The 14561-nt window shown below is 28.9% G+C and overlaps 1 protein-coding gene across 1 annotated transcript; it reads left to right on the top strand.

Moving 5' to 3' along the window:
• Positions 1-10514: 10514 nt before the first annotated feature.
• Positions 10515-14560, top strand: LOC129910526 (sulfide:quinone oxidoreductase, mitochondrial). Its single transcript, XM_055987944.1, has 7 exons — positions 10515-10763; positions 12898-13003; positions 13060-13284; positions 13353-13553; positions 13728-13937; positions 13995-14181; positions 14240-14560. Exons 1-7 carry the CDS (start codon positions 10654-10656, stop codon positions 14557-14559), a joined length of 1359 nt encoding a protein of 452 aa, XP_055843919.1. The 5' UTR covers positions 10515-10653; the 3' UTR covers position 14560.
• Position 14561: the final 1 nt, after the last annotated feature.

The raw sequence follows: 14561 nt of genomic DNA, 5'->3' as shown, positions 1-14561 counted from the left end.
GTTGAATGAAAAACAAATTAAATTATCAATATATATTTTTAATTGGAAACCACGGGAAACTTAAACTTATGAAGAAATTGTTATAAAATGAAAACAAAAATGCGGAGTAAGAAAATATTTTTTCCAAACCAAACTTGAAAAAACTGTATTTCAAAATCCTTGTAGTTTAAAACACTGTATTTCAAAACTCTGTATTACAAAATTCTTTTTTTTTTTAAATTCTGTAGGCTGACAAATCGTTTTGATAATGTAAAAAATTACATTACCACAACGCTTTTTCAAACTTTTTACAGTATTTTAAAACACAGAACTAAAAAGAAATTTTTTTTCAAGAACTGTATCATATTTTAATCCGACTAAATGACACCAAACCGTTGTTATAAACTTTACTTAACCCTTTCGAACCCAAGCTATGAAAATCAATATTAAAAAATGTTTTTTCAGTATCATCGTGTCAAAAACATCACAACTAAGAAATATGAATAGCAAAAAGCTATTTTCTAAAATAATAAATGTCAAAAATAATGTGTTACTCTCTTGTTGCATGTAAGTAACATGCACTGCCTACGGCCACCAAAAAAAGTCGGACAACTGGGAAAATAATTTTTTATAGAACAATAATGTATGCTACTTCTTCTAAGCCAAAAAACAAAACACTTTCTGGATTAACATTTTTTATATTTTTTTTTTCAAAATTATGACCATAAATAAAATTTTTTTTTTTGCAAAAAAAAAAAGAAAAAAATGTGAATTTCAGTCCCTTTTTCGATAAACAAAAATTAAAGGTATGATATTTGACTAACTTTTTTTAATAATCCAGTAACTAGGCATTATTATCTTTCAATTAAGCCATCGAAACCTAAAAAAATATTTAATGGAATATTTTTTACGAATTTTTAAAAATATGTTAGATGAGAGTAACGCTGGGTCCGAAAGGGTTAAGTAATTGCAGTTGCAAAAACTTGTTTTAAATGTTATTTTCATCTTTGTATGTTCTTTTTCTCCTTGTCTTTTAAATTCATTTTACATATACATTACTTTAATGAATCACCAACTCGAACAAACAATTTGTATCAGGCATTTTTTAAGTTTCTTCGACATTTTTACAAAAATACCTACTGTATTTTTTGTATTCCTATATTTCAATTTACAGAATTTTGTAATACCTACAGCATTTTAATATACAGCATTTTACTCATTAAGTATTTTTGGTTTTTCCGTTTTTTTTTTTCCTTTCTGTTAAACCGACCGGTTTTAAACCGGGCCAATAAACCGGTTTTTGGAAAAACCGATTTTCGGTTTTTTTTTTTACTTGATTTGAGAGTAAAAAAAATTTAACCTCATTTGTCAACCAAAAAAAAAAAAACTTTTCGATTAAAATCCCTGAGCTAAACTTTTTTTGTTTGATTTTGTTATAAGAGTTCTTAGCTCACTCTTAATAGGAGTTTTGAGGAATTTTTTAGGCTGAATATGAATGAAAAATGGTAGGTTGAGAGAGGGAATGAATGTTTTGCGGGTTTTCAGTTTTTTGTCTCGTCGGATCTTTTTTTTTTTTGGACGTTTTTTTTCAGCCGGTTTTTTCGGTTTTTCGGATTTTTTGTGAAAACTGGTTTAAACCGCGAGGACAAAAAAACCGAAAAAACCGGTTGACCGAAGTAAAAAAGCCGAAACCGGTTTAAACCGGCCGGTTTTTTCCATCCCCAATTTTCAGTTGCAGGATTCTGAATTTACAGAATTTTGAAATACATAAATTTCGTTCCACAAAATTACTGTTTTTTGCTAACTTTTCTATAGTATGAAACATTTAGATAAATTGAAATAAAAAATGTGCTTGTAAAACAATTTTAAAGTTATTCGTAGAAAATATTCCAATTTTAAATGCAATATATCGATACCTTCCCGGAAGAATGTATTAAGCGACATTTATTTTCGAAAATGACTTTTTGATGTGGAAATATACTATACTACTAGTTGAGCGCCACGTTTTGGTACCATTTTGGTTGTTCTATCATGTATGGAAATGAAACAAGAGAGAAAATAAAACTGTGCAGCCCATACATTTCCTCACAGAAAAATTTCGTTTTTTGCGTTTCCTGAACAATTTTAGAATTGTAGCTTAATGCATTCTTACGGGAAGGTATCGATATCAAAACAATATGACTTTTAAAGTTATTATTATTCTGTTTCTTTTATTTTTTTCTCAAAATCTAAAGTTTCAACAACTTTACTACCAATTTTCATAGACAAATTAAAAATTTTAAGTTATACCGTTGCCAACTATGTTGAAAACTTTAAAAAAATATTGAATTTTTTTATTTTTTGTTAAACCAAGTTATGATTTTTTTTTTTTAATTTGATATGCTGAGTTCGAATCCACAGTAAAAACAATCTTTAACGTTACGTGTTCGAGATGAAAGTGCATTTTAAAGATACCTATTATATTTCAAAAACCTTACGTCATAAAAAAAAATATGCGAAAAGCAAAGTTACTCGTTACTACACTTAACTCGTGTAGAAAAATTACACTGGTCTGCAAAATTTAACTTCTTTTTTCTCTTTCAAATATTTTTTTTTATATTATGAAAGATTAGACTTTCCTAAATCTGGTTTCAGAAAAATTCTATCAGGTATCATTTTTGTAAAAATGATTTTTGAAAAATGTGAGTAGTTTCTAAAAAATCAATCTTTTAGATTCATTTGAACTTGTATAAAATTAAAACTATTCGCATTGAGCTCAAATTTAGAGAACTTATTCTTCATAATATGACCTATCGATTGGCACCAAATATGTTCTTTTACATTCATGTTTACTCATTTTTTAAAATACTGATTGACAAAAAAAGCAGACATTTCGAAATCCTTCACTTTTTAGTAAATCCTACATGAACAAAAGCACCTTAATTAAGGAAAATGTAAAATATCAATGCCAATTATATTTAAAAAGTCAAATATGTAAAGAAAACCAAAATAAAATACATTAAACAAAAGTTTTACGTGTTTTGTAATTTTATATACAATTTTTCTATTTAGAAATATCTTATTTGTAATAAACCATTCGATAAACTGCCTTGTAAAGCTTCAGATTTGTTTCTCCCAGAAACAATAGTACACTTTTCTTATAGTTTTTGATGTGTTGAGTTAGAATCTGAAGTCAAAAAAATTCTATCACGTCAGGATTTTAAGATATTCGCATTAAAGTATCACAAAATCAAGTTTTTTTTTTAGAAAATCTCAAAAGAACTACTATATCTCAAAAACCAGAGCTGACCGAAATTTTTTGAGTTCAGATTCAAAATCAGCACACTAAGTCCATTAGAAAAGTATACTTTTGTTCTAGGGAGAAAGATATATTAATTTTTAGAGATCAGTTTCTTTATGGTAAGATATGAAGAAAAGAAATATTGAGAAGATTGAAATTGAATTTGAAAGAAAAAAAAAAGTTCTTTCATAAACCGTATCAATTTTAATTGAAAAAAATTACATTGTGCCAAAATATTTCTTCGAAAACAGCAAAAAAAAGTGGGTTTTTGAGATTTTCTAACGGGAATATCTAAAAAAACGTGACGTGCTAGGTCAATACTTTTTTAAAAATGGTGTATTTGACAGGGGAAATAAGAATAAACAGTCTAAACACTTTTTTTCTTGTAAAAAGGTGCTTTTTTGAGTTGTAGAGAATTGCAAAAAATAAATAATAATAATTATCATACACCCTCCACCACAAATTTGTATATACTGTTTTGATCCTTCATTGTTTCTTGAGGATACAATTTTTTTTTAATTACTCCCTAATTTACCTGTATTACAAGTAAACTTCTCAAAACTTGTAAACGTTGTTTTTTTTTCATGTTTTAAATGAAATTAAAATTAAAGTAAAATAGATTTTTTGAAACAACTTTAGTATATTTACATACCTTATATGTACCTATATAGCTTTAACTATACATATAGACACAAAAATAATATATTTTTATTAATATTTCAATCAAAATCAAATAACAGTTAATAACATTCTAAGTTGTCATTTAGACAGTCAATGATAACGTTTATCGGTGTCAAATTATGTCAAAGGCATTATCTTCTATAAATAAAATACGCATTATTGTGAAATTAGATTATTCCTTTATGATTTGTGATTTAATTCCCATTTTTTTTTTTTTTTCTAAAAAGCAATACAATATGCATGCCACCTTGCGAATTGTTTTTTTTTTTCAAACTTCTGAATTATATTTTAATCACATAAGAAGAATATAGAAGTACCTCAAAATGTTTATTTTAAATAGCAACATTCAGCGTCATTATTTCCTTCAAAAATCAAAAAACCACATAAAATTAAATCACAAGTGTTGGGTCATCCTTACAAGACACTTACATAAGTAGAAAATTTTTTTTTATTATTCTGTTCCATTTCATTACAGGAGTAACGTTCTTTTTAGCATATTCGCGTGCGTCTTATCCACTACTTTGGCTTTTATTTATCATTCAATCAGCATGCGAATAAAGTTCACATTCTAAAGGTCTTTTTAGATGAATGCGTTCGTTTTTAAAAAGATGTTTGTTTTTGGTTACGAACGTATATACGAGTCGAACGTAATGATTTTTTTGAACTTTATCGGTCACTGTGGCGTATGCGTAACATTTTTTTTTTATATGAATAAGCTTAACTTTCAATTGAATTTTTTTTTTATCTAACAAATTTATACTTTGTATCTTATCTTCATGGACACTTGCAAACACAGGAAGTTAAGCTGAGTAAACTCTTTTTTTCTATAATCAAATAGAAATTGAAACCGATTTGAAAAAAAAAAAAAAAAAAAAAATAAAAGACAACCTAAGATATTGAAGAACTATTAAATGCTAAAGATTTTTTGTTAGCAAGTTCATTCACTTTTAACTTTTAGTAAAATCTTTTTTCTATAATCAAATAGAAATTGAAACCGATTTGAAAAAAAAAGACAACCTAAGATGTTGAAGAACAATTAAATGCTAAAGATTTTTTGTTAGCAAGTTCATTCACTTTTAAATTTTAGTAATTCTTCGTATATAGAGCCTTTAAGTTTCTCTCAATCAATTCAGATTTGCATTTCTGACTTAGTTCTAGAAAACGCTTTCTCATTCTTATTTCTTTTATCGTTAAAATTGCATATGTATGTGATGTGAGTTGCATTTGGTTCTTGCTTTCAAACGATCAATTTTATATGGATGATACATGTTTTAAGAGTTTCACGATAACGAACATTTAAATTAACATGGCGCTATTCTTTCAGGAAATCCCTTTTCCGATTTTTTAAAAAGTTTTCTTACAGATCTTTTACAGAACATTTTCATCATACATACTAATACACGAAAGGAATACCCCAAGGAAATATTAGAACATAGTCTGATATCTATAAAAATTGCAACAAAATTGCACAAAATAACGAACCGTACACGAGTGAAGGACATTAATTCAAATTCCCTTAATTTTATATTCGAAATACAATTGGGGGTGTGTAAAAAGAAATAAAATTATACATTTCGTTTTTTGCAAATTAGAATAATCTTTTGTTCAAACCGTTTGTTTAAATAATTCGTATTCGTTCAAAGCATTGATTTACTGAAAATTAAATATTGATCAGATTTTATCAACCGCTTTCAAGATAAAATAACAATGTTTAAATTATTTTTGAACAGGTATTTATAATAAGATTTTGCCTTCTAACGCAGATATTTACACAAGGCTCTTATAGAATATATTTTAACGGCAAAACTTACATTATATTATTAGCAAGTGAAACAAATCTACTTGAGTATACAAGTGTTTCGAAGGACAGAAAACAACTTTACGATAAATAAAATACTTCAAATCAAGATATGATACTTTTTAATCCCTAATGCATTACCTATTTGGAATTATATATTTTTGGTTGATGTATGTATGTAGTGGGTTGTATTCATAGTTATTTTTAAATCTTTCTCCCATTGACCTGAGATCTAAGCAATGAAATTAAAATGGGATAAGCTCTAGATTTTGTTAGTCAATCTTCAAGAGTGTGTATGAGCATGCCTATCTATATTTTATTTTGGCAAAATAATGAGAGGAATTTCCTAACAATTTCCATAAAAGTTTTAAAGTTGGGAATAAAGCAAAGTACTATTATTACATTAAATCGGCCTAGGCAAGTCACTTAGGCAAAAGCTAAATTATTTGTTAGTCACTGTGGCGTATACATAACATTTTTTTTATATAAAAAAACTTATCTTTAAATAGAATATTTGGGGCTATCTCTCAGGTTTTTCATTATAAAACACCTACAACAAATTGCCATATACGAATGTATCTAACCGAAATATTTTTAATGAGAGGTTTGAAAAGAATAACATTTAAGTTTAATAATACTTGACCATGAGATAATCGATGTTGCATTTAAGTATTGGCTTAACTATTTATAATTACTAGTGTAGTATCGAGTTTCATTCCGAATAAGTAATCGAACAAGTCTTTATAAAATAACAATCGAACAGGTCTGAATAATAAAACGTCAAGTGAAAGTCAACCGTGCCGAACCGGGAAAATCTCTCTGCAAGAGGGATCACTTGAATGCCAACAAGACTATATCCTTATGTACCATTCGACACCGCATTCAACAACTTTAAAAACTCCTGCGGAGTTAATGTTTAAAAGAAATATTCGCGACAAATTACCGTCAATCAACCAACTGCTAGACGGTGACCACGAAGACGTTGACCACGAAGTCCGAGATCAAGATGCTAGAGAAAAGTGGAAAGGAAAGTGCTATGCCGACAACAAGCGTCACGCAAAAGTAAGTGACGTTAAAGAAGGAGATGATGTTGTTGTGAAGCGCCAGATAGTTACAAATAAACTTGCTACTACATTTGAGCCCGTAGCTTATAAAGTGGTTGATCGAAAAGGATCTGAAGTAACGGTTCAAAACCCAAACACAGGAACTGAGTATCGAAGAAATGTAGCACATGTAAGAAAAGTACCACCGGGTGTTTTTAAGGCAGCATCGGCAACTCCCTCATCCCCACCTGTGCAAACATTGCCAATGGAAGAAACACAAGCACCAAAAAGGAAGCGAACGATGCCAAATCATTTTCTAGAATATGACCTTTCAGAAGAGTAAAAAAAAAAAAAAAAAAAAAAAAAAAAAAAAAATATGTATTTGATTTAAAAAAAAAAAAAAAAAAAAAAAAAAAAGAGGAAAGTATATGTAGTATCGAGTTTCATTCCGAATAAGTAATCGAACAAGTCTTTATAAAATAACAATCGAACAGGTCTGAATAATAAAACGTCAAGTCAAAGTCAACCGTGCCGAACCGGGAAAATCTCTCTGCAAGAGGGATCACTTGAATGCCAACCGTTGAGCTGCGAACATAGGATATAACAACTAGTATCGCCAATAAGTCGAAATTTGACCGTTAACCATAAATTTAACCAAAAAAATATGGTAAGGGGACAATAATATACGCATACGGGAAGTGGTAGGGTTGAGTTTTTAATGGTAAAAAATGGTATATCTCGATTTCCGGCAAAACTACAAGTCCTATGGAAAAAAGTTGTATAGCAAGGTTGTAGGTAATAAAAAGATCTACAACTTATTTACAAACAATTTTTTCACATAACCTCAAAATTTATGTGAAAAATTCAAAAAACCGAGTTTTTGGTTTTTTATTTTTATCTTTTTCAAAAAAATGTTTTTTTTTCTACGAAGTTTGGTGAAAACTTACCTTATTATATCCCGAATACACAGTAATTTATTTGATTTAAAATATTTATTTTTTAACCTTTTTTTTACTTAATACCAAAAAAACACCCTAATTTTCAATCGAAAATTCACGTGTCAAAATATCAAATTTTCAAAAAATCGGTGGGCATTTTGTTCGTTAAAATCTCTACTTTCTATTAGTGTAAACAAAAATTTACATTAGTACACCAAAGCGCATCTTCTCGGAAAATGCAAAAAGCTTGAATTCGAAAATTTTTTTATCATTATTTAAAATTTCGGCCTATTTATTAAAATTTACACTTAAATTACTCAAAAACCGCAACATTAATCAATGTAACATAAAATCTTACCCTCTACTCTACTGGTATAACGATGAGGGTAGGTCGTCCTAGGCCGGATCTTCTACTATAATACCAAATGTATTTTGAAAACAATTTTGTAGAAAAATATTTATAAAAAACAAGCTTTTAGAAAAGACTGTGCGGTTTTTGATTTTTTTTTTTCTGAAAATGGATATCAAATTATGTATAAAAAAGTTTTAAAAAGTTACACAACTTAGCCCTGATTTTTCAATCGTCAGTTAGACTATCAGAAGAATATATGGGGATCGGGTCAAAATTCTGCTTTTCAAAATTCTGCTTTTTTAACGAAAATTCTGTTTTTCAAAATTCTGCTTTTTTTCTATTCTGCTTTTCAAAATTCTGCTTTTTAAAATTCTGCTTTTCAAAATTCTGCCAGCATTATACTTGAACAAAAAAATTCTGCCAATTCTGTTTTTTTTTTTTTATAGCATATGCGCTGACTAAAGAAAAATATACCTCATTAATGTAATTCAACATATTTTTTAAAATGCATAGACTGACTTTCTTTCAAATAAAATCTATGTTTAACTTATTGGGACCGATGTTGTTTGATACAAAATATTCCTTTTCTTATTAAAATTTTTGAATATTCATCTTTATTTGATAAATTAAAAAAATTTTAATTATTTTCGGAAATGTATTAAAAACCTTTTCTTAATATTTTCAAATTTATTCATTTATAAAACAAAAATTAATTTGCTTTCAAAGAATGACAAATTATGAAGGTAAGTAACCAAATAAGCAGAAAATTTTTCAAGAAGATGATTTTACAAATTTTTGCAAAAAATTAAAAAAGGGTTTGGAAAATGTTAAGAAGCGCGCGCTTTTTAACATTTTCCAAACCCTTTTTTAATTTTTTGCAGAATTTTGAAAAACAGAATTTTGAAAAGCAGAATTTTGAAAAACAGAATTTTAAAAAACAGAATTTTGAAAAGCAGAATTTTTTAAGCAGAATTTTGTAAAGCAGAATTTTGAAAGCAGAATTTTGACAAAAGAATTTTGACCCCGGCAGAATTTTGACCTCAACCCGAATATATGTCAATATAAAAAAAAAACTTTTATTCCTAGGAATAAGCCCTATCTGAGGTTTATCTGACTATTGAAAAATTGGCCCTTAAAAATATAAATTAAACTTAATCTCTTTGTGCTGCATTCTTAAACATTTAAAAAAAAATAAACAGTTATCTTTTGAGTCACTGTTGATTGTGTTATCGTCTAATTCATTATTTCTTATTTATTAATCTCTTAATAATTTCACTTACTTTATAGCACTTACGTTCATATCACTGCGCATGATATTTTGCTATCTCAAAGCAAAATCAGCTGGCTGTAAATGCTCTTAAATAAATAAAAATGAACAAATTTGTTTGATTTCAGTGTTGCCCTCATGCCAACTGAATTATATGTAGTTTTTACGGTAGGTATACCTATTCTTTTTTACAAAAAAAAAAAATAATTGTTTTAAAAAATAATAGTTATATAATCTTTAATTGAAAAACTTGAAAAAATACCTCAAAACACCTGTGACGATCTGTTGCCGATGACCAGCCACCAGTGTAGGAAGTACCTACCGTAATCTCAGTTTGAAATTTCGACATGATTGGCTTTAAAAAGTTTTTAATTTTTTTGTAGGCATGGTAGAAGTATGATTGAAGCCTCATATAAAAGGTGAAATAAAAATGATATAAAATTTATTATAGGTTGTCACTTAAAAAATGGATTTAATGGCGTTAGAAGAGATTGTTTTGCTTTTTTTATGAAAACTAATTGGGTTAAAAAAATTCTAGCTCTTTTTGTAGATGTTGTATAGACATGGTTGATATAAATATTTTGAGCTGAAACAATAAGCTTTCAGATGGTATACAATTTTTTCGTAGGTTGGCTTATAAAAAAAATATGGAATAAAAAAAAGTTATATTTTTTCGATTTTTTTTTTTTTTTTTGCAAGAAAAATGATTCTTAAGGTTTCACTTCAACCACGTGTGAATTACACTCATTTTTTTTTTTTAATGAAGGGCTACTAAATTATGAATCAAGCAAGTTGTTCTTCTTATAATATAAAGACAGTTATTGTTTAAATATAATTCGAATCCTGATTGTGAAAATAATCCCGGCAGGACTGAGCATAACATTTCCCTCTTCTTCTCCTACACTTTTCTTCTTCGCGAAAGGCAAAGGAAATTGTAAAAAAGGATCCTTTAAGTACTTAACTATCTTCTATAATATTTAAATCCACAGTATTTCACTAAATACCAAATTAAACTAAATACAAAACCTTATACTTTTCTGACCTGATATGCATTTATCTCTTCCTCCTATTTTAAACACTATGGCAATACTTTACCGGCAAATATGTTATTCAAGGTCACTCAATTGTAGCTACCCCATTCTCTTTCTATTTTTTCTATTACACAAAAATAGTTCATCGAATGGCTTAGTAGGTGAATGAAGTGTGCAGTGAATTATTTTCTATAAACTGTCATTAAATTTTTATTATATTAAAACAGTTTTATGTTTTAATTTTTTTCCTATTTATTTGTACATATAATTATAAAAAGTTTAAAATGAGTGCATCTGTAATATTTGTAAACAAGTTTCATCAACTACTGTCCGTTCGCAGTTTAAATGCAGCTAGATACTTGTCAACTTCAAAATTATGTTCACAAAAAGAAGAGTAAGTTTTAGTTAAATTATTGGGTTATGAAGTCAGTAATTTATATTTAGGTATAGAATGTTGCTAACATACAAGTGTTTATTAAAATGGGTGGTTTTTTGTTTGATCGAGTTGTCAATGAATGCAATTTTTGTTTACCTTGCAAAAATTCGTAGAAATATGTTCAAGCCTTTTTGACTTTTGGTCAGCGGATATGGTTATCAATTATTGTGGTGTTGCCACTTTATAAGTAATGTAGTCTAAGTGTTCAATAAGTGTAAAATTGAAATTGTTGTAATTTTAACAACATGTTTTATCTTATTTCATCACTTGTAATAGGGAAGTAAAAACAAATAAATTTTTCATAGTGGGTCACTGTGGTGTATGTGTAACTTTTTGATTGAATAATTTAATCGGTTGAGGAAAATTATTCTTTCTAAATAATGCTTGCGTACACATCCCCTATAAATGTAAACATAGTATGGGAGAGGATTGAAAAAGAGGAACGCGAAATATTTTTTTATTATAATGGGTGGGAAATTTAAAGTTTTGTAAATTATTCGACACATCTTACGGTGCTCCAAGTATAAAGCTCAAGTCCATTTCTGGTTTAAGGAATATTTCAAGAAAGAATGCGATAGAATGCAAATTGGTTACTGATGATACAAATTTTTAAGTTATTGCAATTTTTTCGATTATGGCTCTAGCAATTTTCATTAAACTGAACTGTACTGTACAAGAGAATTGCAATAAAAGTGCGTTTTAAGTTTTTTTCAAAAAACACAAAAAACAAAACTATGAGCTTTCATTAAAAAAAAATTCATTCCTCCATGTCGGCTCTCTGCGAATGTCGACCGAATTTCTTTAAAATTTATATAGCGAGAGTTTTTTTTAAAGACAAGTTAACTCATATAAATAAAATTGCTTTGAACTGCAAGAGTAAGTACTTGCGACACAGTCGTGAACTTAATTTGTTATCCGAAGATACCCATTTATATTGTGAGCCTTTTGTTTGCAAGCGTTAAACCATTTTTCCGCTTCAAAACTTGGTTTTTGAATGATTCGATTCTTCAGTCGATGATAACCTTCCTTAATGCCACAAAACTTGTTTCCAGCTAAAAGTATCTGACACTATCTCGAATCAAACATTTATGATCAAAACTGGTCAACGGGTGTTTCTAATTCAGCTCTTTTCAGCTCTATCATGATTTTCACATGTTAAATTTTTCAATTAAATGTATTGAAAATTTTCCGCAAAATTCGCCACCAAAATTTAAGTGAAAGAGAGCTGTGGACTTCCTTACATTTCGCCTGAAAAAAATCATGGTAATTTTTCCAAACCTGAATAACTCTTCGCCCGGAACTCACAATAAGAGACATTTTGCTCTGTTCAATATATTGAATGTCCCCTAGTGTGGATTTCACATAGAAAATTTTTCACCGGAAATATTTTCGTTTTCCCGGAAATATCCATTGTGTTTCACCCCAATGGAATTTTTAAGTGAAAAGTGAGGCTTTGGACTAACTTGAATTTTACCTAAAAACATAAGTGTAATAATTTTTTGAAGGTGAACAACTTTTCGCGTAAGGTTTCGAACGTGTACAACTTTTCACCCGGAATTCACAATAGGGAAAGGTGAAATTTAGGGAAACCTTGCTTACGTAAAACTGACATTGGGGTTGATTTTGATCTTCATGTGAACAAGATTCCGCCCGAAAAAATTAAATCTCGTTTTTTTCTATGGGGTATTTCGTTCGAAAAATATTTCACTTACGAAAAATTACCCTTATTTTGATCTTTTTCAAGTGAAATGGCAGGTAATTGATAGCTTTTTTTCACTTAAATTTTGTTGGCGATCATCAACACAGCTTAGTGAAAAATTATAATTTTATTCGCAATATTTCGGGTGAAAAATTTTCCACGTGAAACTCACAATAGAGTTGATTAAGAGGATTTCGATAAACATTCAGATTATTCTACATCCTTACCAATAATAAAATTTATGAATTTCGAAGTTTTCAGCACAATTTTTAGGTTTTTTTGAAAAATTAAAAAAATATGCGTACTCAATTTTTTAATTCGTTTTGATCGGTTTTCAATAAAAACTCAATATTGTCTTCTTTATTATTAAATTTTGTTCTTCTCTTATTAAAGATGCAAAGTCCTAGTCGTTGGTGCTGGCAGTGGAGGATGTGCTATGGCAGCAAAGCTTTCCTCAAAACTGGACAAAGGAAGTGTTATCGTTTTAGAACCTGCTGATGTATGTAAAATATACAAAAATATCTTTTGCTACAAAATAATAATCTTTTATTTTAGAAACACTACTATCAACCCATGTTCACTTTAATTGGAGGTGGTATGAAACGCCTAGAACAATCATGTCGTTCAATGTCTGATGTTATTCCAAAAAATGCCAAATGGATTAAAGAAAAGGCCATAGAATTTGATCCAAAATCAAATACAGTAACAACATCATCTGGTAAAAAAATTACCTACGATGTATTAATCGTTGGTACTGGTTTACAATTAAACTATAATAAGGCAAGTTTCTTCCAACGAGACAAATTTTTTTATAAAACTTGTTTAAAAAAATTCCTTATAATTTTAAGGTTCCTGGTCTCGAAGAAGCTCTTTCAATACCAAATGGAAATGTTTGTTCCATCTATTCACCCAAATACGTCGATCGAACATATGAAGCCTTACAAAATATCAAAGAAGGAAATGCAATATTTACATTTCCAGCATCGCCAGTTAAATGTCCTGGAGCACCACAAAAAATAATGTACATTGCAGAGCATTATTTTAGAAGGGTAAGTATATTCTTAAAATAGTTGCTTATGAAAACCTACAACTTCTTTTCAATGACTATTCTATAAATCGACTTGAAGGCGACGACGACAACAAGAAGATGATGCTTAAATTTGAATTTATTTATTTTCTTGTCTTCTCTTCTCTCTAATTTTGGGGCTTCCTTCTTCTTCTAGTCAAATAAACGAAATAAAATCAATATCACTTACAATACTGCATTGCCAGTTTTGTTTGGTGTAAAATACTATGCTGACGCATTATGGCCAATTTGCAAGGAACGCAATATTAAAGTAAATTTGAGAAGAAACCTAATTGAGGTTCGTCCAAATGAGAATTTGGCAATTTTTCAAAATTTAGACAAACCTGAAGAAATTTTTGAAGAAAAGGTAAACTTTGATAAATAGTTTATAAGGATTTAATAAGTTTGTTCTCAATCCTTACAGTATTCAATGCTACATGCTGTCCCTCCAATGAGTGCTCCTGATGAATTAGCCAAATGCACCGAATTGGTTAATGAAACTGGTTTCGTTGATGTTGATAAAAATACTATGCAACATGTTAGACATAAAAATGTATTTGCTATTGGTGATAGCTCCGGTTCACCAAATTCTAAAACTGCTGCTGCTGCAGGTAACCAACTCACAAAGTAAAGCATCTTTTTCTAAATTTGTTTGTTCTCCTTTTCTAGCTGCCCAATCACCTGTAATCTACAAAAACATAATAGCTTTTCTGAACGGCAAAGACCTCAAAGGCTCATATGATGGCTATGCATCGTGTCCACTTGTAACTGGTTATAATCGATGTATATTGGCTGAGTTTGATTATGACTTGAATCCTTTGGAAACTTTTCCAATACCACAGAACAAAGAACGATATTCAATGTTCTTTATGAAAAAGGAATTGATGCCTTCACTTTATTGGCACATGATGCTTCCAGGTTATTGGAATGGACCAGCGTTAATGAGGAATGCATTATCAGTTTTTAACATTGGGACAAAAAAGAACTGAAA

Source organism: Episyrphus balteatus, chromosome 2, assembly GCF_945859705.1.
Source record: "Episyrphus balteatus chromosome 2, idEpiBalt1.1, whole genome shotgun sequence".
NCBI lineage: Eukaryota > Metazoa > Arthropoda > Insecta > Diptera > Syrphidae > Episyrphus > Episyrphus balteatus.
The sequence above is the reverse complement of the archived record's forward strand: the minus strand, read 5'-3'. Positions and strand labels throughout refer to the sequence as shown.